Source organism: Ochotona curzoniae, unplaced genomic scaffold (genome assembly GCF_017591425.1).
Source record: "Ochotona curzoniae isolate NIBS_2020 unplaced genomic scaffold, NIBS_Ocur_1.0 scaffold_2476, whole genome shotgun sequence".
In the NCBI taxonomy this organism is placed as follows: Eukaryota; Metazoa; Chordata; class Mammalia; order Lagomorpha; family Ochotonidae; genus Ochotona; species Ochotona curzoniae.
The window spans coordinates 20163106-20178974 of record NW_024467095.1 but is presented as its reverse complement, the minus strand read 5'-3'; the positions used below and the strand labels follow the sequence as shown (position 1 = coordinate 20178974).

At 59.6% G+C, this 15869-nt stretch overlaps 3 protein-coding genes across 12 annotated transcripts in view; 1 reads left to right on the top strand and 2 right to left on the bottom strand.

Moving 5' to 3' along the window:
* Window positions 1-24: 24 nt before the first annotated feature.
* On the bottom strand, window positions 25-4170 carry FASTK (Fas activated serine/threonine kinase). 4 transcript variants are annotated; one of them, XM_041001964.1, is made up of 10 exons: window positions 3981-4170; window positions 2825-3247; window positions 2192-2380; window positions 1904-2043; window positions 1245-1458; window positions 991-1150; window positions 696-787; window positions 480-615; window positions 291-405; window positions 25-213 (listed from the first exon to the last, which is right to left on the bottom strand). In XM_041001964.1, exons 1-10 carry the CDS (start codon window positions 4060-4062, stop codon window positions 106-108), a joined length of 1659 nt encoding a protein of 552 aa, XP_040857898.1. In that variant the 5' UTR covers window positions 4063-4170; the 3' UTR covers window positions 25-105. The 4 variants fall into 4 exon arrangements, with proteins under 4 accessions (XP_040857898.1, XP_040857901.1, XP_040857900.1 ...); XM_041001967.1 differs by having other exon boundaries at window positions 2273-2380; XM_041001966.1 differs by lacking the exon at window positions 3981-4170 and adding an exon at window positions 3722-3955.
* A 236-nt stretch (window positions 4171-4406) lies between these two features.
* Window positions 4407-6767, bottom strand: TMUB1 (transmembrane and ubiquitin like domain containing 1). Of its 2 annotated transcripts, XM_041001970.1 has the most exons (3): window positions 6665-6767; window positions 5408-5817; window positions 4407-5188 (listed from the first exon to the last, which is right to left on the bottom strand). In XM_041001970.1, the coding sequence occupies exons 2-3, from the start codon at window positions 5785-5787 to the stop codon at window positions 4837-4839; spliced, it is 732 nt and encodes a 243-aa protein (XP_040857904.1). In that variant the 5' UTR covers window positions 5788-5817; window positions 6665-6767; the 3' UTR covers window positions 4407-4836. The 2 variants fall into 2 exon arrangements, with proteins under 2 accessions (XP_040857904.1, XP_040857903.1); XM_041001969.1 differs by lacking the exon at window positions 6665-6767 and having other exon boundaries at window positions 5408-6523.
* A 3171-nt stretch (window positions 6768-9938) lies between these two features.
* AGAP3 (ArfGAP with GTPase domain, ankyrin repeat and PH domain 3) overlaps window positions 9939-15869 on the top strand; it is a 52176-nt gene continuing 46245 nt past the window's right edge. For 4 of the 6 annotated variants that reach the window (XM_041002179.1, XM_041002176.1, XM_041002185.1 and 1 more), the window contains exon 1: window positions 9939-10534. In XM_041002179.1, coding sequence (XP_040858113.1) covers window positions 10210-10534 — 325 coding nt within the window. In that variant the 5' untranslated portion in view covers window positions 9939-10209. The remainder of the gene's footprint in view (window positions 10535-15869) is intronic. The other 2 variants (XM_041002178.1, XM_041002180.1) reach the window with 2 other exon arrangements.

Here is a 15869-nt window from a genome sequence, read left to right as displayed (position 1 = left end):
CCCAGGAATAAAGCTTGTAATGGGGAAGGAAGGAGACTTTAATGAAAAACCAAAATATAGGGATCCAAAGTGCAAATTGTGTACCCCCCATAGGGGGGCCATCCCTCACCCCCCTTCAGGGCCCCAGCGGAGACCCAGGGCTTGGAGCTTCTGCCTTAGGTAGCTCTTGAGCTGGGGCAGGCCTCTCTGTGACTCCAGCTCCTCGAAGGGCAGCTGTGGGGAGAGGGCAGCAGGTTACCTGTGGACTGGGAGTGTGGAAAAGAGCTGGGCAGGGCAGGGCAGCAGCTTACCGGGAGGAGCTGGTAGCCCATCAGGCCCAGGTGGCGCTCCCTCAGGGCCCGGGAGCCCAGCAGCACCCTGCCATCACGGCAAAAATGCCAGCGTTCCCGCAGCATCAGCAGCACCCTGAGGAACAGCAGGCAAGGGTCAGGGTGGCTGTGGGCCATGCAGCCCGGGTTCCCCACCACTGCCTTCCTTACCTTTGGACAGGGTCCCTGGTAGTGAGGCTAGAGGCAGTCTGGCCCAGCAGGCAGGACCTTGGAGGGTAGGGAAGGAAGGGGTCCTGGGTCCTCACGGGAAGCACAGCACCGGAACTGCTGACACACAGCAAGAAGTCTGGAGGGGCAGAGAGGGCCAAGGCCTTAGCTGTGGCTGTCTCCTGGGGCCTGCTGCCTGCCCTTCCAGGCTGAACTCACCTGTGCAGTAGCCTGGAGGCACGGTCAGGTCCTGGCGGTATTTTTCCTCCCCCAGCAGCTGGCGCAGCCCTTCAGCTACAATGTCTTTGTGACTGGGGAAGGGGGAAGGGCACAGTTAGTGGTTCCTGCAGTCCCATCCTAGTCTGTCCCAGTGTCAGGCACCGCCATCCTGGGCCCATTTTCTGTTACTATGACTGCTGGAGTGTCGCAGCCTGCAGATAACATGGGCTCTCTGGCTGCTCCGCCCAGTGCTTTCCGAGTGTCCCCTTCCCTCCCCGCAAGCTACCCCATCCACCTGTACTTGCAACGGGCACGGTCAGTGGTGAGCAGCTGGGGGAAGATGGGCACTTGCTGCCTTCGGGGCAGGCGAGGACCCTCATATCCTGGGAGCTCCAGCTCCACAGCCGTGTCCAGCAGGGAGAGGTAGCGACGCACGATCAGAGCATGTGGAGTGCCTGTGGGGGAGTTGGGATCGGCAGCTCGCTGGGTTGCAGAGCGCGCCCACTCTCCCAGGCCCTCAGGGCCCTGCCAGCCGTACTGTGTGCATACCACTAACATGGTTGATGAAACCCGGCGAGAATACAAAGTGCAGGGCTCTGAGGGGTAGGCAGCGTAGCTGGCACAGGGACATCAGGATGTTGACCGTGGCCAGGGGCGACACCCCTGCCTCCCGAGCCAGGATCCTCTCCAGGCAGGGCATAAACTGCTGTTCCAGGGGCCGGTAGTTCAGCCGCCCAAAAGGCAGGACCAGCTTCTGTACCACCTGCCGGGAGAACAGTGTGACCCAGCGCGAAGTCTCTCCAATCTGTTCTGCAAGGCAGGGCTTGGCCTGCCTTGGCCCTCAGGCCAAAGGGAGAATGGTCCCTCTAGCTCCAAGACTGCAGTAAAGGGAGGCTGATCCCTCTAACACATACCGCCCCCAACAGCATAAGCAGTATCTTGGGAGATTTAGCTGTGGAGTGTGGCCCTAAAGACAAGTAGTGGGACTGATCAAACTAGTATGGCACTGAGCGCTCTGGGCAGCTGTATACTTGGCATGGATGCTGGTCCTGATAGCTGGTAGACAGGCTGCTAAAAGGACAGTCACAAATATGGGGGCCCTGGAGCACAGAGCAGAGGGGTCCAGCTGCAGTGTTTGCTGGAGGCAGAGACCAGCCAAGGCAGACATAGAGTGGAGGAGTTACCAAGATCTTGGGAGCTAGGCCCACCTTGCTGCTGAGCTGAGTTTCCTGGACCACCAGAAAGTGGGCAATGGCTTCCAGAAGCTGAGGCTCCCGCAGCCGATGCCGGGCCAGGTGTTGGGCCAAGAGCACCATCACATGGGGAGTCAGTTCTTCAGGTCTTGCCTCTGTGAAGAAAAGCTTGTTAGGCTGGACCATCAGGTCAGGCCTCCTCTTCCCCCCTCCCCACAGGCTAGGTTCTAGCCCTCAGTGTCCTCTGCTCCTGCACCACATCCCCCTCCCCCACACCCACCTGCCTGTGACCCACTCCAGCACCTGCCAGGCTGCGGATCAGCTGCTGCCGTGGATAACGCAGCCATCGTGAGCAGCTCAGGGCAGCTTCCAGCCTCTGCCCACCATGGAGGGCAGGCTGCAGAGAGGGAGGTGGCTTGGAAGGTTTGGGAGAGAGGCGGAACTGGCGCTCCTGCTCCAGGGCACGCCACAGAGGCCCATCGGGTGGAAAGCCTGAGGGAGAGGGGTGGTTGGCAGGCCTGTGAGTGCCTTCAGATTGTGGGGTTAGTGAATCCCCATTCCCCCTCTCCTCGTCCATTTCCTGCATGGGAAGGTGTGCTGGGGTCTAGGTGGAAACGCTGCAGAACCACTGGCTATCATGAGAACCTGAGTTATCAGCACATGGGCTGCAGGGGGGAAAGTGTTACACAAAGATGACCAGTAAGCTCTCCCCTCGGGCCAACTGGGACAAAGCAGCTTCCCACTGAAGGGAGCCTGAGCGAGGCTGGAAGGAATGCTGGGAATGCCGATTGACTCATGTCCGCCATGGACAGGGGAAGGGAAGCTGCAAGTGCACCTCCTCGCAATGCGTCATCCTAGCGCCTGTCCGCCATTTCAGGCCTCTCCGCTGCAGGAACACTGCTCCCTTCTCCCGAGCCCCCTCCAACCCCTCCTCACCAAGTAAGACGGCAAGGTGCAGACACACATGGATGGTGTGAATGTCAAAGGAGGGGCAGTTTCGGATGATGAGTTGACTCAAGTCTTGCAGGGTGGTCTGTTCCACGGGAGGGGGCCGAGGCTGAGACTCCAGGAGCTGGCCCAGGCGACGAAGTGCCACTGGGTAGTGGCAGGCGCGCACCTTGGTGGGGTTCTGGCCCAGCCAGCGTAGCAGTTCCCCAGGACTCCTTGCCTGTTCCAGAAGCCGCTGCAGTCCTTGTACGGGACCGGCCTGGGGACCTCCTCCAAGAGGCCGGTGCCCCCACTTGCTGGGCCCCAAAGAGCAGGGCTGTCCTGGCGGGATCAGCAGCAGGCCAGACAGCCGAGCAGGGGAGGCTTGGGCAGACAGCAGGACTCGAAGCATGGAGTTGGGTGATGAAGACCCTAAGGGGCAGCCCAGAAAAAGGAGGTGAGGTTTTCTCCAAAGGAGCTATTTGCTCGTTACCTCACTCCCCATTCAGAGCAACCCTCTAGGACTGCTCTGCCCCCATCCACTCCTTCCAAACCACACACATCGTAAACCTTGGGTGTGCTGGGGCAGCGCCATTTACAAGGCGGCTGCCATGCACTCTCCCCTCTGGTGTTGCTTACACGTGCCTAGGAGGGCAGGAAGGGCTGGCATCACTTCGTCTCATGGATGTGGAAACCAAGGCCACAGTGGCCAGGAGGTGTAGGCTGAGGTCATTCGCCAGTTAGTGGTGGCACCCAGTATAGAGCCCAGGAGGCCCTAGAGAGATGCCCTCCTGGCTACCTCCTGCTCCCGCAGGAGGAGGTGGTGGCGGTGGCCCAGAGGGTGGAACACGCACACCGAACCGCAGCTGGACACTGCTGGGTTCCATGCTGGGCGTTCCCACTTACCAGCTGCGTGACCTTGGCCAAGTGGCTTCATCTCTCTGCCTGAATCTCTTCACCAGGGAAATGCAACTACAGCTGCCACTCACTGGGCGTGGGTGAGACCCAAGTGCGCATCTTTGCCACGGCACCGACTCGGACATGCTGGGGTCCCCCCACTCCCCGTCCAGCCCGGGGACACCAGGGGACCGTGGCCACCAGCTCACATCAGCTCCCACCCCTCTCCCCAACCTGGTTGGGCCCGTCCCACAGGCGCCACCCGTACATGACTCCCCAGGCCCCGCGCAGATCGCCGCCTCAGTCGGTCTCGGGGCCCGGGGGCCGGGACTCCCCCGCGGCCTCCTCATCCGCGAGTAACACTCTCCGCCATCTTCCCAGCAGCCCCGGGATCGCCACCGGGACGCCAATCCCGGTGCAGCGCTGGCTTGGCCAGCGGAGACGTGGCTCCCGGCAGGCACCGCGAGCCGGGATGCCAAGGGCCCCGCCCCAGCTTCCGGAAGATGCGTGCGCACCCCGGGGCGGGGCCCAGTGCCGAGGGGGCGGGGCCGCGGGACCCCAGGCTGCCGCCAGGGCGACAGGGCGAAGAGAGGAAGTGAGCTCGGCTGGCAGGGGCAGTTGGGCCGGGCCTGTCCTTCGCTGCCTTTCTTCCCAGGGGTCCAGGGCCCAGCCCCCCACAGACACACACTAAGAGTGAAAATTTCACAGTTACTTTAATCTGCACACATGTCATTGACCTCGGCCCCGGTCACATCCCACCACTGTCCGTGCGTCCCTAAATCAGCCCAATGGCTTGGGTCCACAGGCAGAACACTAAGATGGGCCCAAGGGAGTGGTCTGGCTCTGCCCAGGGCCAAGGCAGCGACAGCAGGTGTCTGATCCCGAGGGGCCCACTGTCAGCGAGGGCTGAGGGCCAGCAGCCCTAGGAGGGATCCCCGAGCCGTGCTGCTCAGAGGCAGGGGGTTCCACCAGCCCCCGGAGCCCTCGGCGGCGAAGGGCTGGGCTCCAAGGGAGCGGGAAGAGGCAGGCCGCAGGCGTGGGCCTGGGCAGACAGCAGTTCCCACTGTGCCGTGGGGAGCAACGTCCAGAGGGGCCGGCGATGCTGCCGAGGGCCCTTGGAGGCACTACGGGCGGTACATGGCGAAGGCCAGGAGACTGAGCAGTAGGGTGAAGCCTGCCAGGCCCAGAGTGGCGGTCAGGGGGAAGAAGGGCCGGTACTGGATTTGGCAGTACCACAGCAGGAGTAACAGTAGCAGCAGCAGCGGCAGCAGCAGGCTGCCGATCTCCAGCCCGGAGGGGCCTGGCTCTGACCCCGGCGGGCAAGGGGCATGTGGGGGACCGACCCTCGTGGACACGTGGCAGTGCAGGACGCAGTTGGGGGGGAGGTGAAGGCTGCCGAGGGTCTGTGTGTCGTCTCCTAGCAGTTGCCCTTGGTAGATGAGTCGTACCTGCTGTTCCTGGCCGGGGAACTGGGTCCTGAGGAGAGAGGGACCTGGGTAACAGAGCAGGCCTCAGGCAGTCCTACTTGCTGCCCCAGAACCACACCGCCTAAGCCACCAGGGAAACAAGTGGGCTCCGGTGTGGGACAGGGGCAGCTGGGTTCCCTCCCACATGGGGGACAGCTCACCCACCTCAGGTGGCCCTCCAGCCATAACCCCTGCCCCATTCCACCGCCTGCTCTCCTCCTCTGCTTACCTTTTCAGGGAGCCAATGGTGTCGTGGGGCCAGGCCCTGGCCACCTGTTCTGAATCATTGAGGAATTTCAGCCGCAACACGAGGGGTTCCTGTGAGGAGTCCGGGGGTGGTGCCGCTGCTGTGACCCCTGGACCAGGCTCGGGCTGTGCAGCTGGGCCTCTGTGTCTCAGGCTGGAGGTCTCGGCACCTGGGGCCTCTGCTTGGATGCTGTCAGGGGCTGTCATGACTTGGCCCGGCGACGGGACGGCTGAGGGCTGGGGCGTACTGTCAGTCCCCTCGGCGGTGTGTGTGGAGACCCAGGCGAGTGCCAGCACCAGCAGGCAGGCCAGCACCGCAAACAGGACCGTCACCTCATCACCCACCCCTTCGATCAGGGCCATGGCCCCTGCCTTGCCCGCCAGGCTACCGTGCTGGAGAGGCACAAAAGATCTCATGAAGGGCTGGTTCCCCCCTCTCCCCGCCCCTGGTCCTCCCTAGCCCACCCCACCACCGCTCTCCACTTCCTCCGTTCTCTCACAAAACGCGGGGTATTCTCACTCCGGACATCCCAAACCTGCCTCCTCCTATCTTTTCCTGTTACCCCATCCCAACAGCTAATCTGTCACCTGAGCTCTGGTCTTAACCAACTCCTCGATTTACAAAACCCCCAGCACCTTTTAAGCATCCCCTGAATTTACACTCCTCCACACTTCACCCCAAAGTTACCCTACTTCATCCGGGAAGGTCTGTCTACCCCTTCATCTACTTTGTCCCTAAGCTCATCTTGCCCTTCAGTTGATACTGTTTCTCCATGGGGTAAACCCAGGGCCTCTGCAACCCCATTCACCTCACCCCTACCCCACAGTCAAACCCACCGCCCTGCCGCACGGGACTGCCTCCCGGAGCTTTGCCGCCCACACCAAACGTCAAACTCCGCCCTTAGGCAATCTGGAACCTCTAAGAGCTGCCACCCACTCAACTCGGCCCCCGCCTAGTCCACTCCAGCCCCAACCCGTGGAGGCCTGACTCCGCGTCTGCGCTAGAAGGCTCGCCAAACCCACCCAGCTGCCAGACTTCACCCCCCGCCACACAACGCGCGCGCGCACACACACACACACACACACACACACGCACACTCTCTCCTCCATCACCCCTCCCATGTTCCCTGCCCCCTCCCCGGAGCCGCGGGAGGCCACGGGCGATCCCGGGGCGGGGCGAGCGGGACCAAGCTGGCACCCGGGGCGGCGGGGTGGGCGCGGTCACGGTGCGGGTACTCACCGCCTAGCTCCACCAGCTCCATCTCGGCCCCTCGGGCACTTCCGGGCGGGAGGCGCCGAGGTCGCAGACACCTGAAGCACCCCTCCTTCCCCGCCGCCGCGGTCCGGAGCATTGTGGGATTTGTAGTTCCGTGCCGTCCCCGCCCTCCTCCCTACGGACCCACGTGCGCAGCTCGGCGGGCTCTGGCCCCTGCTCGCTTGATCACTGAGGAGGAGAGACTGGCAGGGGCGGCTTGGGAGGTTGGGCTAGTGCGCAGAGGTTGGGGCGGTTTCAGGAACCGCCCCCTCCGCTGCCGGCGACCAGGGCAGGTGTGGTTCCAGGCGCCAACGTCAGCTGGAGCACGTCAGAGCGCTCCTGTTGGTGGTGCAGTGATGAAAGCGTTGCAGGACTCTGCTGGCCCCTATCCCGGCCTACCCTTATGTAGGAGTGGCTGACCCCTGGGATGCTTTACCAGGCAGGCTGAAGATGCCATTCCCCACCTTCTGCTTGTCCTCTCCCCTGGTCCCCTGCAGGACTGTGAAACAAACATGGGCTGTTCAACCAGGCATGCACATACAATGCTTAGCAGCCTGACCTGCCGTGGACTAGTAAATGTTCTTGGATTTAGGGCCTGGCACGATGGCTGATTGGCTAAATCCTCACCTTGCAAACGCCAGGATCCCATATGGGTGCCACTTCATGTCCTAGCTGCTTCACTTCCCATCCAACTCCCTGTTTGCAGCAAGGAAAGCAGTAAAGGGCAGCCCAAAAGCCTTGCGATCCTGCCACGTGGGAGACCTGGAAGAAGCTCCTGGTTCCTGGCTTCGGATCAGCTCAGCTGGAGCAAATGCGCCTATTTGAGGAGTGAAGCAGCAGATGGGAGATCTTTTTGTCTCTTTCTCTCTGTAAATCTGCCTTTTCAATAAAAATGAATCTTTTGATAAATATGTTTTGAATTTGAGTTTTATTTTTTTCCCTAAAACGTACTTTCTGCCTCCATTCTGACAAATGAGTGGATGGAAGGTTTTATTAAATATGTGTGAAAGCCACAGTGGATGTTTGTTTGTCTTAGCATTAGGACACACCCTCTACCTAAACCTGGCTTGTAAACTGAGTCAATAGAGTATTACAAAGGATGTTCAGTGCCAGCCTAGTCTGGTCTAATCCTTGTGATTCTTCTCTGCTTCCTCTGAACTTCTCACATCCTGGATTTTTACAGGCCAGCCTAGATTAAAAGTAATCTACCCTAGTTACCCAGAGCGTAAGCCTACTTGGAGCACACTCCGAATGATACCTTGCGAACGTCAGTTTAGACATGTGACATACAAACCTAATCTTTAGTTCCTTTCTTCACATTCATCCAAATAATCATCCCACAAACATGTGTTAGCAGTACATGAACTCCAGCCACGGCACAGAGCAAAGTCCACAGGCAGCGAGGATACAGTGGTGAACCAGACCCTCACCCTGTCTCCCTCACAGGACTCACTGCAGACACCCATGTGTGAATGGGCCAGCAGTACTAAGGCAGGTGTGTGATTACTGGTGTGAGGAACTGAAGAGCCCCCATCCTTGCTATCTTTCTTACACAACATATTCAGGCAATTTCTTGCTGTCAATTCTATTGAAATGTTAACTAAAGGAGATGTTAGTTACTGGTTTTAAAAAATCACAGAGCAGGGCCCCGCACGATAGCATAGTGGTTAAAGTTCTTGCCTTGCATGCACTAGAATCCCATATGGATGCCGGTTCTAATCCCAGCAGCTCCGCTTCCCATCCAGCTCTCTACTTGTGACCTGGGAAAGCAGTAGAGGATGGCCCAAAGCCTTGGGACCCTGTACCCATGGGAAACCTGGAAGAAGCTCCTGGCTCCTGGCTTTGGATTGGCTCAGCTCCAGCCATTGAGACTGCTTGGGGAGTGAACCATCGGATGGAAGATCTTTCTCTCTGTCTCTCCTTCTCTCTTTATATCTAACTTTCCAATAAAAATAAAATAAATCTTAAAAAAAAAAAATCACAGAGCTCTTGGGCCTGGCTCGGTGGTGTAGTCCTCGCCTTGACTGCACCAGAATCCTATATGGGCACCAGTTTGTGACCTGGCAGCCCTGCTTCCCATCCAGCTCCCTGCTTGTGGCCTGGGAAAGCAGTCAAGGGCAGCCCAAAGCTGTGGGACCCTGCTTCAGTGCGGGAGACCCCAAAGAGGCTTTGGCTTTGAATTGGCTCAGCTCTCGCCGTTGCGGTCACTTGTGTTGGTTTGAGGTATAGTAGATGGGTCATATGGCGGGCAGATCTGTCCAGCTTGGCCCTGAGAAGTGACGTGTGTGTAGAAAAGGTGATGGCCGATTTACTGGCTGGGATCACTTCCCTGTGCCTGCCACCCCTTGTGGATTCCAGGAAATGTTACGGGGTGAGGGTGGGGCAGGGACTAGGACTATGAACCCCTTTTGGAAATGAGAATGTGGGCTCTCTGACCCAGGAGACAGTGGAACGACAGAATGGACAAGGGACTAAGGAACTATATGGGGGTGGGCAGCAGAAGCAGGCACATTTGATTCGCGCCTCTTCTTTCCTGGCATATCAACTGCTTCTGGCAACATTCAGCGATCCTTCTCATAGGAAGGGTCTTCTTGCACAGGCTGCTACAGGAAGACTGGGATGGGAAACCTTAAAGCTCCAAGTGCCACTTCCAACACCCGCCCAAGGAGAATTTTAGAACTGGAAATAAGAGCCGGGAACCCATCCCAGCCTCGGAGACGCAGCCAGCAGTGCAGAACCCGGGCGGAGAGCCACGGAGAGAACCTGGGCGGCGGGGTGGGCTACAGTTAGACCTCAGGGCCTTGAGCACCTGGAGCAGGTGCGGCACCTCTCTGAAGACAGGACACCGCCTAGACAGCGCCGCACCGAGGCTGGGACCGCCTCCTCTGCCTCCAATCTGCACCCTGAGGCGCAGGACACCGCTTGGGATACCCGCCCAGACCGGTGCAGCGAGAGGCGGGGTGGACAGCCAGGCCTTGGGAGGAGGCCGGGACAGCGGTACCCTTTGAGCGAGCGGCCCTCGAGGCGGCGTGGGAGGGGGCTCGGGCTGAGGAGGCGGAAGGGCCGCGGCCGGTGGGAGGGCCCCGGGCGCCAGGGCTGGAGTGTGCGGCTTGGGGGTGGAGGCTGCAGGGCGGGCGAGCGCGCGAGGGGCGGGGGCGGCGGGGAGGGGGCTCGGGCTGCGAGTGCCGGAGCTGGCGGGGGCGGCTGTGCGTGCGCATGACGTGTGGGGAGGGCCCGGGCCGCGCGCTCCCGGGCCGTTGTTGTTGCCGCTGGAGGCTGCTGCTCCGAGGCAGCGGGATCGCGGTCCCGGGAAGCGCCCGGCAGCGGCGGCCCAGAGCGTGCGCGGTGGTGCCTGCCGGCCTCGGCCCCCGGCCCTCGGCCCCATGCATTAGCTCCGTGCCGCCGGCTCCGTAGTCCCGGCCCCGCCAGCCCCCCTCGCGCCCGCTCGCCGCGGCTGCTGCCGCCGCCGCCGCCGCCGCGCCGCCCCGGGCCCCAGCCGGGCCCGCTTCGGGCCCCGCGGCTCCGGAGCCATGAACTTCCAGGCGGGCGGCGGACAGAGCCCGCAGCAGCAGCAGAGCCTGGCGGCTCCGGGGGCCGGCGGCGGCGGTGGTGCGGGGGGCGGCGGGCAGTTCGGCGGTGCGGGGCCGGGGGCCGGGGGCGGCGGCGGCCCTTCGCAGCAGCTGGCCGGCGGGGCCCCCCAGCAATTCGCGCTCTCCAACTCGGCGGCCATCCGGGCCGAGATCCAGCGCTTCGAGTCCGTGCATCCCAATATCTACGCCATCTACGACCTGATCGAGCGCATCGAGGATTTGGCGCTGCAGAATCAGATCCGGGAGCACGTCATCTCCATCGAGGGTGAGCGGAGCCGGGGGCTGCGGGAGTCGGATGCGGTGTCCCTCAAGCCCTGGCCACGCTGTCTGGGCCAGGGGTCCTGGCGCGCCTGCGGTCGGTGACACGCGGTTTGCTGGTCGGCGCTGCGGACCCGGCCTCTAGGATTTGCCCGGTCTCGGTTGGGGGCACACTTCGAAGCTGGGGTCGGATCTTGTTCTTGGTGCCCCAGTGTGTGCGAGGGCAATGTTGTTCGGGGGATGAGCGCGCGCCCCGTCGCAGAGGTCCAGGGGCCTGGGCCCTGAGCTAGTTAGGCATGTCGGTAGAGGGTGGGCGCGGCAGAGGACCTCGGAGGGCCCCGGGGTGGGGGGTGAGGGGACGTGGGGCTGTGACCCGGGAAGCTTCTCTTAGTTGTTGTCCGTGGGGCGGGGACCGGGGCGTCTAGTTCGTGGATGGCAGCCTTCCCGGGCCCTGTGCCCGCGGGCCTCGGAGGGTGGTTCTGGCCGCGGCGCCCTCTTCCGACGCGCATTCTCCTGCTGCCGCCGCGGCCAGGCGGGGACGCAGGCCAGGCCTGGCGCGCGGGGCTGGGGCGCCGCGACGGCGTGGGAGGTACTGGCGGGTCGGTCTACGTGCTTGCGGGATCACGCGCGCAGCCGGACACCCCTCGTGGGCCGCTTGTTTGAGAACTGCTGACTGACCTGCAGGGATGCTTCACCTCGCATTGTGGACAGAAAAGCTCCCGGCCACTCTGGTGTCCGGTGTGCCTTTCTACGGGCTAGTGGGCCTTTGAGTTTTGGGCTGCGGCAGGGCCACAGGAAGTGGGGACACACTGCTTTCGGAAGCCCCACGACCCCTGATGTCGCAGGCACCCCCAGTGGCACGGTGACCTTCGAGTGTGCATGGCCAGATGGGCCTCTCCCTGGGCCATCTGCTTCCTCCTTCAGCATGGGGGATGCCCACCAGCAAGCAGGTGGTGGAGTGGGCCTGGTAATCCATGGAGAGCCAAAGGCCTTGGCCCTCTCTTCCTGTCCTGAGTGAGGTTCAGGGGCTCCTGCCTCTCGCACCCTCTTTCTGATTTCCGAGGTCCCACGAGCTGGAGGACAGATACTTGGGTGTGTGGAGTGGAGAGCTGGCCTTAGACTTGGGGGCTTGCCCTTCTGCTGTGATGTTTTAGTCTGGCCCTTTCTCCAGCTGGCTCCCATCTCTTCCCTCTCAAGATTTGAGTTCAATGTGAGCTAATTAGGTAATGGGAAAAACTCATTAACACAGATCTGGGTAAATGGCCTGGATCAGCGCTGTGGCTGGGGACTGCGAGGTGGCATTTGTGTAAGCCAGGGGGCCCCAGAGGCAAGAGACGACCAGTTTTATCTCTTGAATATGAGGAGCTGAAGTATGGGGTGGTGGAGGGGGAGGAACCCGTAGCCTACAGCTTCACCTGGCTTTGGAGGAAGTGAGTTTTAAACTCCAAGGTGGCTTAACCCCAGTCCCTTTTGCAAATGTGGAGACTGGTGGAGGGGCTTGGGAGAGGGATGAGTTGGCTGCTCTGGAGTCATTTCCAAAGGAGGGAAAGGCCGGACGCTGCCCTGCAGCTGTGTCCAGCTCCCCGGAAGGTGTCTGGTTGGGCATCTTGTGTGACGTGAAGGCAGGGACTCCTGGGGTGCATTTGGGTTTTTACCTCCATCTTAAATTCAACACAACAAGCAGGATTTCCCCTTCTGGAGCAGCCCTGCTCCCCCAACAACTTCCCCATTGTGGTTTGGAAATACCCCGGGCTCCCATCTGCTTAGCCTGCACGCTGGCTCTCACTGTCGCGAAACCCTGGGACCCCGATGTCTCACTGTCACCAGACCCAGCCAGCTGCTCCACACACATCCCTCCCCAGCTCTCCGCCCCGATCCTTGACCCCTCCTGGAGGACCCCCACTTCCCAGGTTTTGCCTTCTCCTGCTTTTTTGTCTCCAGTCTCCAAGCACCTATCTTGACTACCCCTCCTCCCTGCTTGCTTTCCCACTCCTGTCGCCCTAGCTTTTCTGCTGTCGGCAGGCTTAAAAAAAAAAAAAAAAAAACTCCTTCCATTTTTGCCCTATATGCTTCCTGTGGTGGAACTTCTCTCCATCTGCCCTACCAGATTGCCATGTCCTGCAACGCGCCGTCCCCATCTCTCTCTGGGGAAAGAGAGGAGTGGCTTCTCCAGGCATTTCCCAGCTCACCCCAAGCTGGGACTGAGCCCCCCACCAGGACCCGCAGACCTGAGCAGTTACATAAACCCATCCCTTCTCAAGAAGGCTGCAGCCTGTGTCTCCTGGAGTGCGAGCCCTTGGGTGGAGAGGGCGGCGTTTCCAAGGTGCCTCGCGAAGCCTCCTTCTTGTTAGCTCTCAGGGGGAGATGTGTGCCTCCTGCCTCAGCCTGCGACCTGGGCGCTGCAGTCACAATCCATTAGGCCGCGAGGCAGTGCGGTGCAGTGGGCACTGTGCCCTCCTGACCCCTCTCTGCTTCTCTCAGTGACCCCTGGGCCCAGACCCAGGTAATGTACATTCGGCTTCCCTGTGTCTCAGGACTTGAGAGGAGTAGACTGTGTTGGAAATTCCATCCCTAACGAAGGTCAAGGAAAGAGAAAACCTGAGCGTTGCTTGGTCTTAGGCATTGAGAGCTGTGTAACCATGGGCAAGTCTGGGAGCTGGCAGCTGCTGCTGCTTTTTTCTTTTAAGATTTATTTTACTTTTTTATTGGAAAATCAGATATAGAGAGAAGGAGAGACAGAGAGGAAGATGTTCCATCTGCCTACTCACTCCCCAAACAGCCGATCCAAAGCCAGGAGCCCGAAGCCTCTTCTAGGTCTTTCACACAGGTGCAGGGTCCCAAGGCTTTAGGCCATCCGCAACTGCTTTCCCAGGCTACAAGTAGAGAGCTGGATGGGAAGTGGGGCTGCTGGGATTAGAACCTGTACTCATATGGGAATCCCAGCACATGCAAAGTGAGGACTTTAGCTGCTAGGCTACTGCACTGGACCCGGCTGGCAGCTTCTTAATCATCCTTGGCTTGCTGGTAGGAAACTGAGGCGTGGAAAATGTCAAGAGAGACCTAAGCTGGTATGGAAAGGGACACCCTGGTGTCTTGGCTCCCACTTGGCATTCTTTCTCTTCCCGGGAAGAGGGCCCTTGACTTGTGTGCTTCTCCTGGCTGTGTCCTAGAGAGATGAAGGAGGCAGCGGTGCCCTGGACTATAACCCAGATGGAGCAGGGCCGAGGAGAGAGGGGCAGCCATCAGTCATGTGAGCCTGGGATTCTGGGCCAAGGCACCCAGGAGCCAGGAGAAGCAGCCAGCTTCCCGCAGGTGGTCTGGAAAGGCCTGTGGATCGGAGCAGGTGTGTGTGGCTCGGGCAAAGGCCATTCCCCTGAGGGCAGGGCAGGCTGGGGAGAGCCGCTGGTGGGGAGGGAGGCTTAGAACAGCTGGTGTTTCTGGTTAAGGGCTCACAGTCCCAGCCTGGAAGTAGTGTGACCATGTGTGTGCAGGAACCCAGCTTTGTCGGAGGTGACTTGTTTGTTCTTTGCCGTCCCCCCAGGCTTTTCTTTGTGTGTTTAAACAGCGACTCTGGGTTTGAATCAGCGTCACCCTCACCTTCCTGCACCGCACTCAGTTCCCAGTTTGCCTTGGGATGGGTACATCCTTAAGGGAGGAGAGGAGAGCTGTGGGGTTCTCCTGTTGGCTTCAGGGGGCACCAGCAGGGGCCAGGTGCGTCAGAGGGAGCAGGCGCCATTCTTCTCTCTCCCCCAGCCTGGGATTTTAGAATTGGTCTGGCATTTCCTGTTTGTCTTGTGCTTTGGTCCTGGAGTCGTCCTGTGTTGGGGAACTGGAGATGACGGTATCCATTTTCGAGCTAGGGAAGCGTTCTCCTGAGCCAGCTGGCTTTTCTTCCTGTTGGCAGTAGTGGCCGGAAGAGTCACCTGGGACCTGCTGTATTTCCTACATTGTTGAGGCTCCCTAGGAACCCAAGTGGGGAGGTTGGGACCCATGTCAGTCACTCTGTCAGGGCCGTGCTGATGCTGAGGCTGTTGGGGAATTAGGGCCTGGGACCATGCTACCTGTGTAGGTCTTTGTACAGGAGCGTTCTAGGAATTCTGAAAAAGAGGAAACCCCTGTGGGTGCCAGCTGCATTTGTTCCACATCCATTGATTTGGCTCCTACTGGGTGGCCCAGTTGCAGGTGGCACTGTGGAAAGCAGAACAAAGAGGAGGAAAGAAGAGAAGATTGGAAGGGTTGGGTTCAGCAGGCATCAGGAAAATGGCTCAGCAGATGGGAGGTGCTGAGCGGTAAAACCCAGGTATTTGAAAAACTGGGGCAAAGCCTAGAGACTGGGGAAGATGCACTGACACGCCTTGCTCCAGATCCAGAATGGGGATGGATGGCAGCAGCAGCCCGAGCCTGATCACGCTGTGTGTGGGACCTCAGGTGTCAGTCAGGAGGATTTCCATCTGTGACCATGGAGACAGTCCTTGTGCCCCAGTACCATAGACCTCCATCTTTCTGCCTGGTTTCTCTCCGTTATAAAGTGTGTGATAGGCAGCAGAGCCTGGGGTTTCCCAGGCAGAGGAATGGGATCCTGAAGCCAGCCGTGGCATGAGATGGCTGTCCCTGGCTTGCACCTTTGAGTCCCTTCTGGGATAGGTGGGTAGAACACTAGTGGATGAGGTTTAAGTGCTGCCTCTCTAGTTTTTTATTTTTTAAGGTTTATTTATTTATTTTATTGTTCATTAGGAAGTCGGAATTACAGAAAGAGAAAGAGAGATAGAGAGATCTTCCATCTGATGGTTCACTCCTCAAATGGCCACAATGGCTTGAGTGGGGCCGGTCTGAAACTAGGAGCCAGGGGCCTCCTCCAGGTCTCCCACATAGGTTCAGGACCCCGCTTTCCCAGGAGCAGCAACAGGGAGCTGGATCGGAAGTGGAACAGCTGTGATTCAAACTGGCCTCCATATGGGATGCTGGCACTTCAACCCATTTGAAGAGGTGGCACCTTCACCTAGTGTCACAGCCCTGTCCCCTGACGCTTTCTCTTAATATGGGCTTATTTCTATCGCTCTGTATTTATTCTTTTTAAAGATTATTTATTGGAAATGCAAATTTACAGAGAGAAGGAGAGACTGTGACAAAGATCTTCCGTCCACTGGTTCAGTCCCCAAGTGTCCACTATGGAGCTGAGCTGATCCGAAGCCTGCAGCTTCTTCTAAATTTGGTTTTAAAGATTTATTTTATTTTTATTGGAAAGTCAGATATACAGAAAGGAGGAGAGACAGAGAGGAAGATCTTCCTCCTGTTCCCTCCAAGTGGCCGCAACGGCCAGAGATGTGCTGATCTAAAGCCAG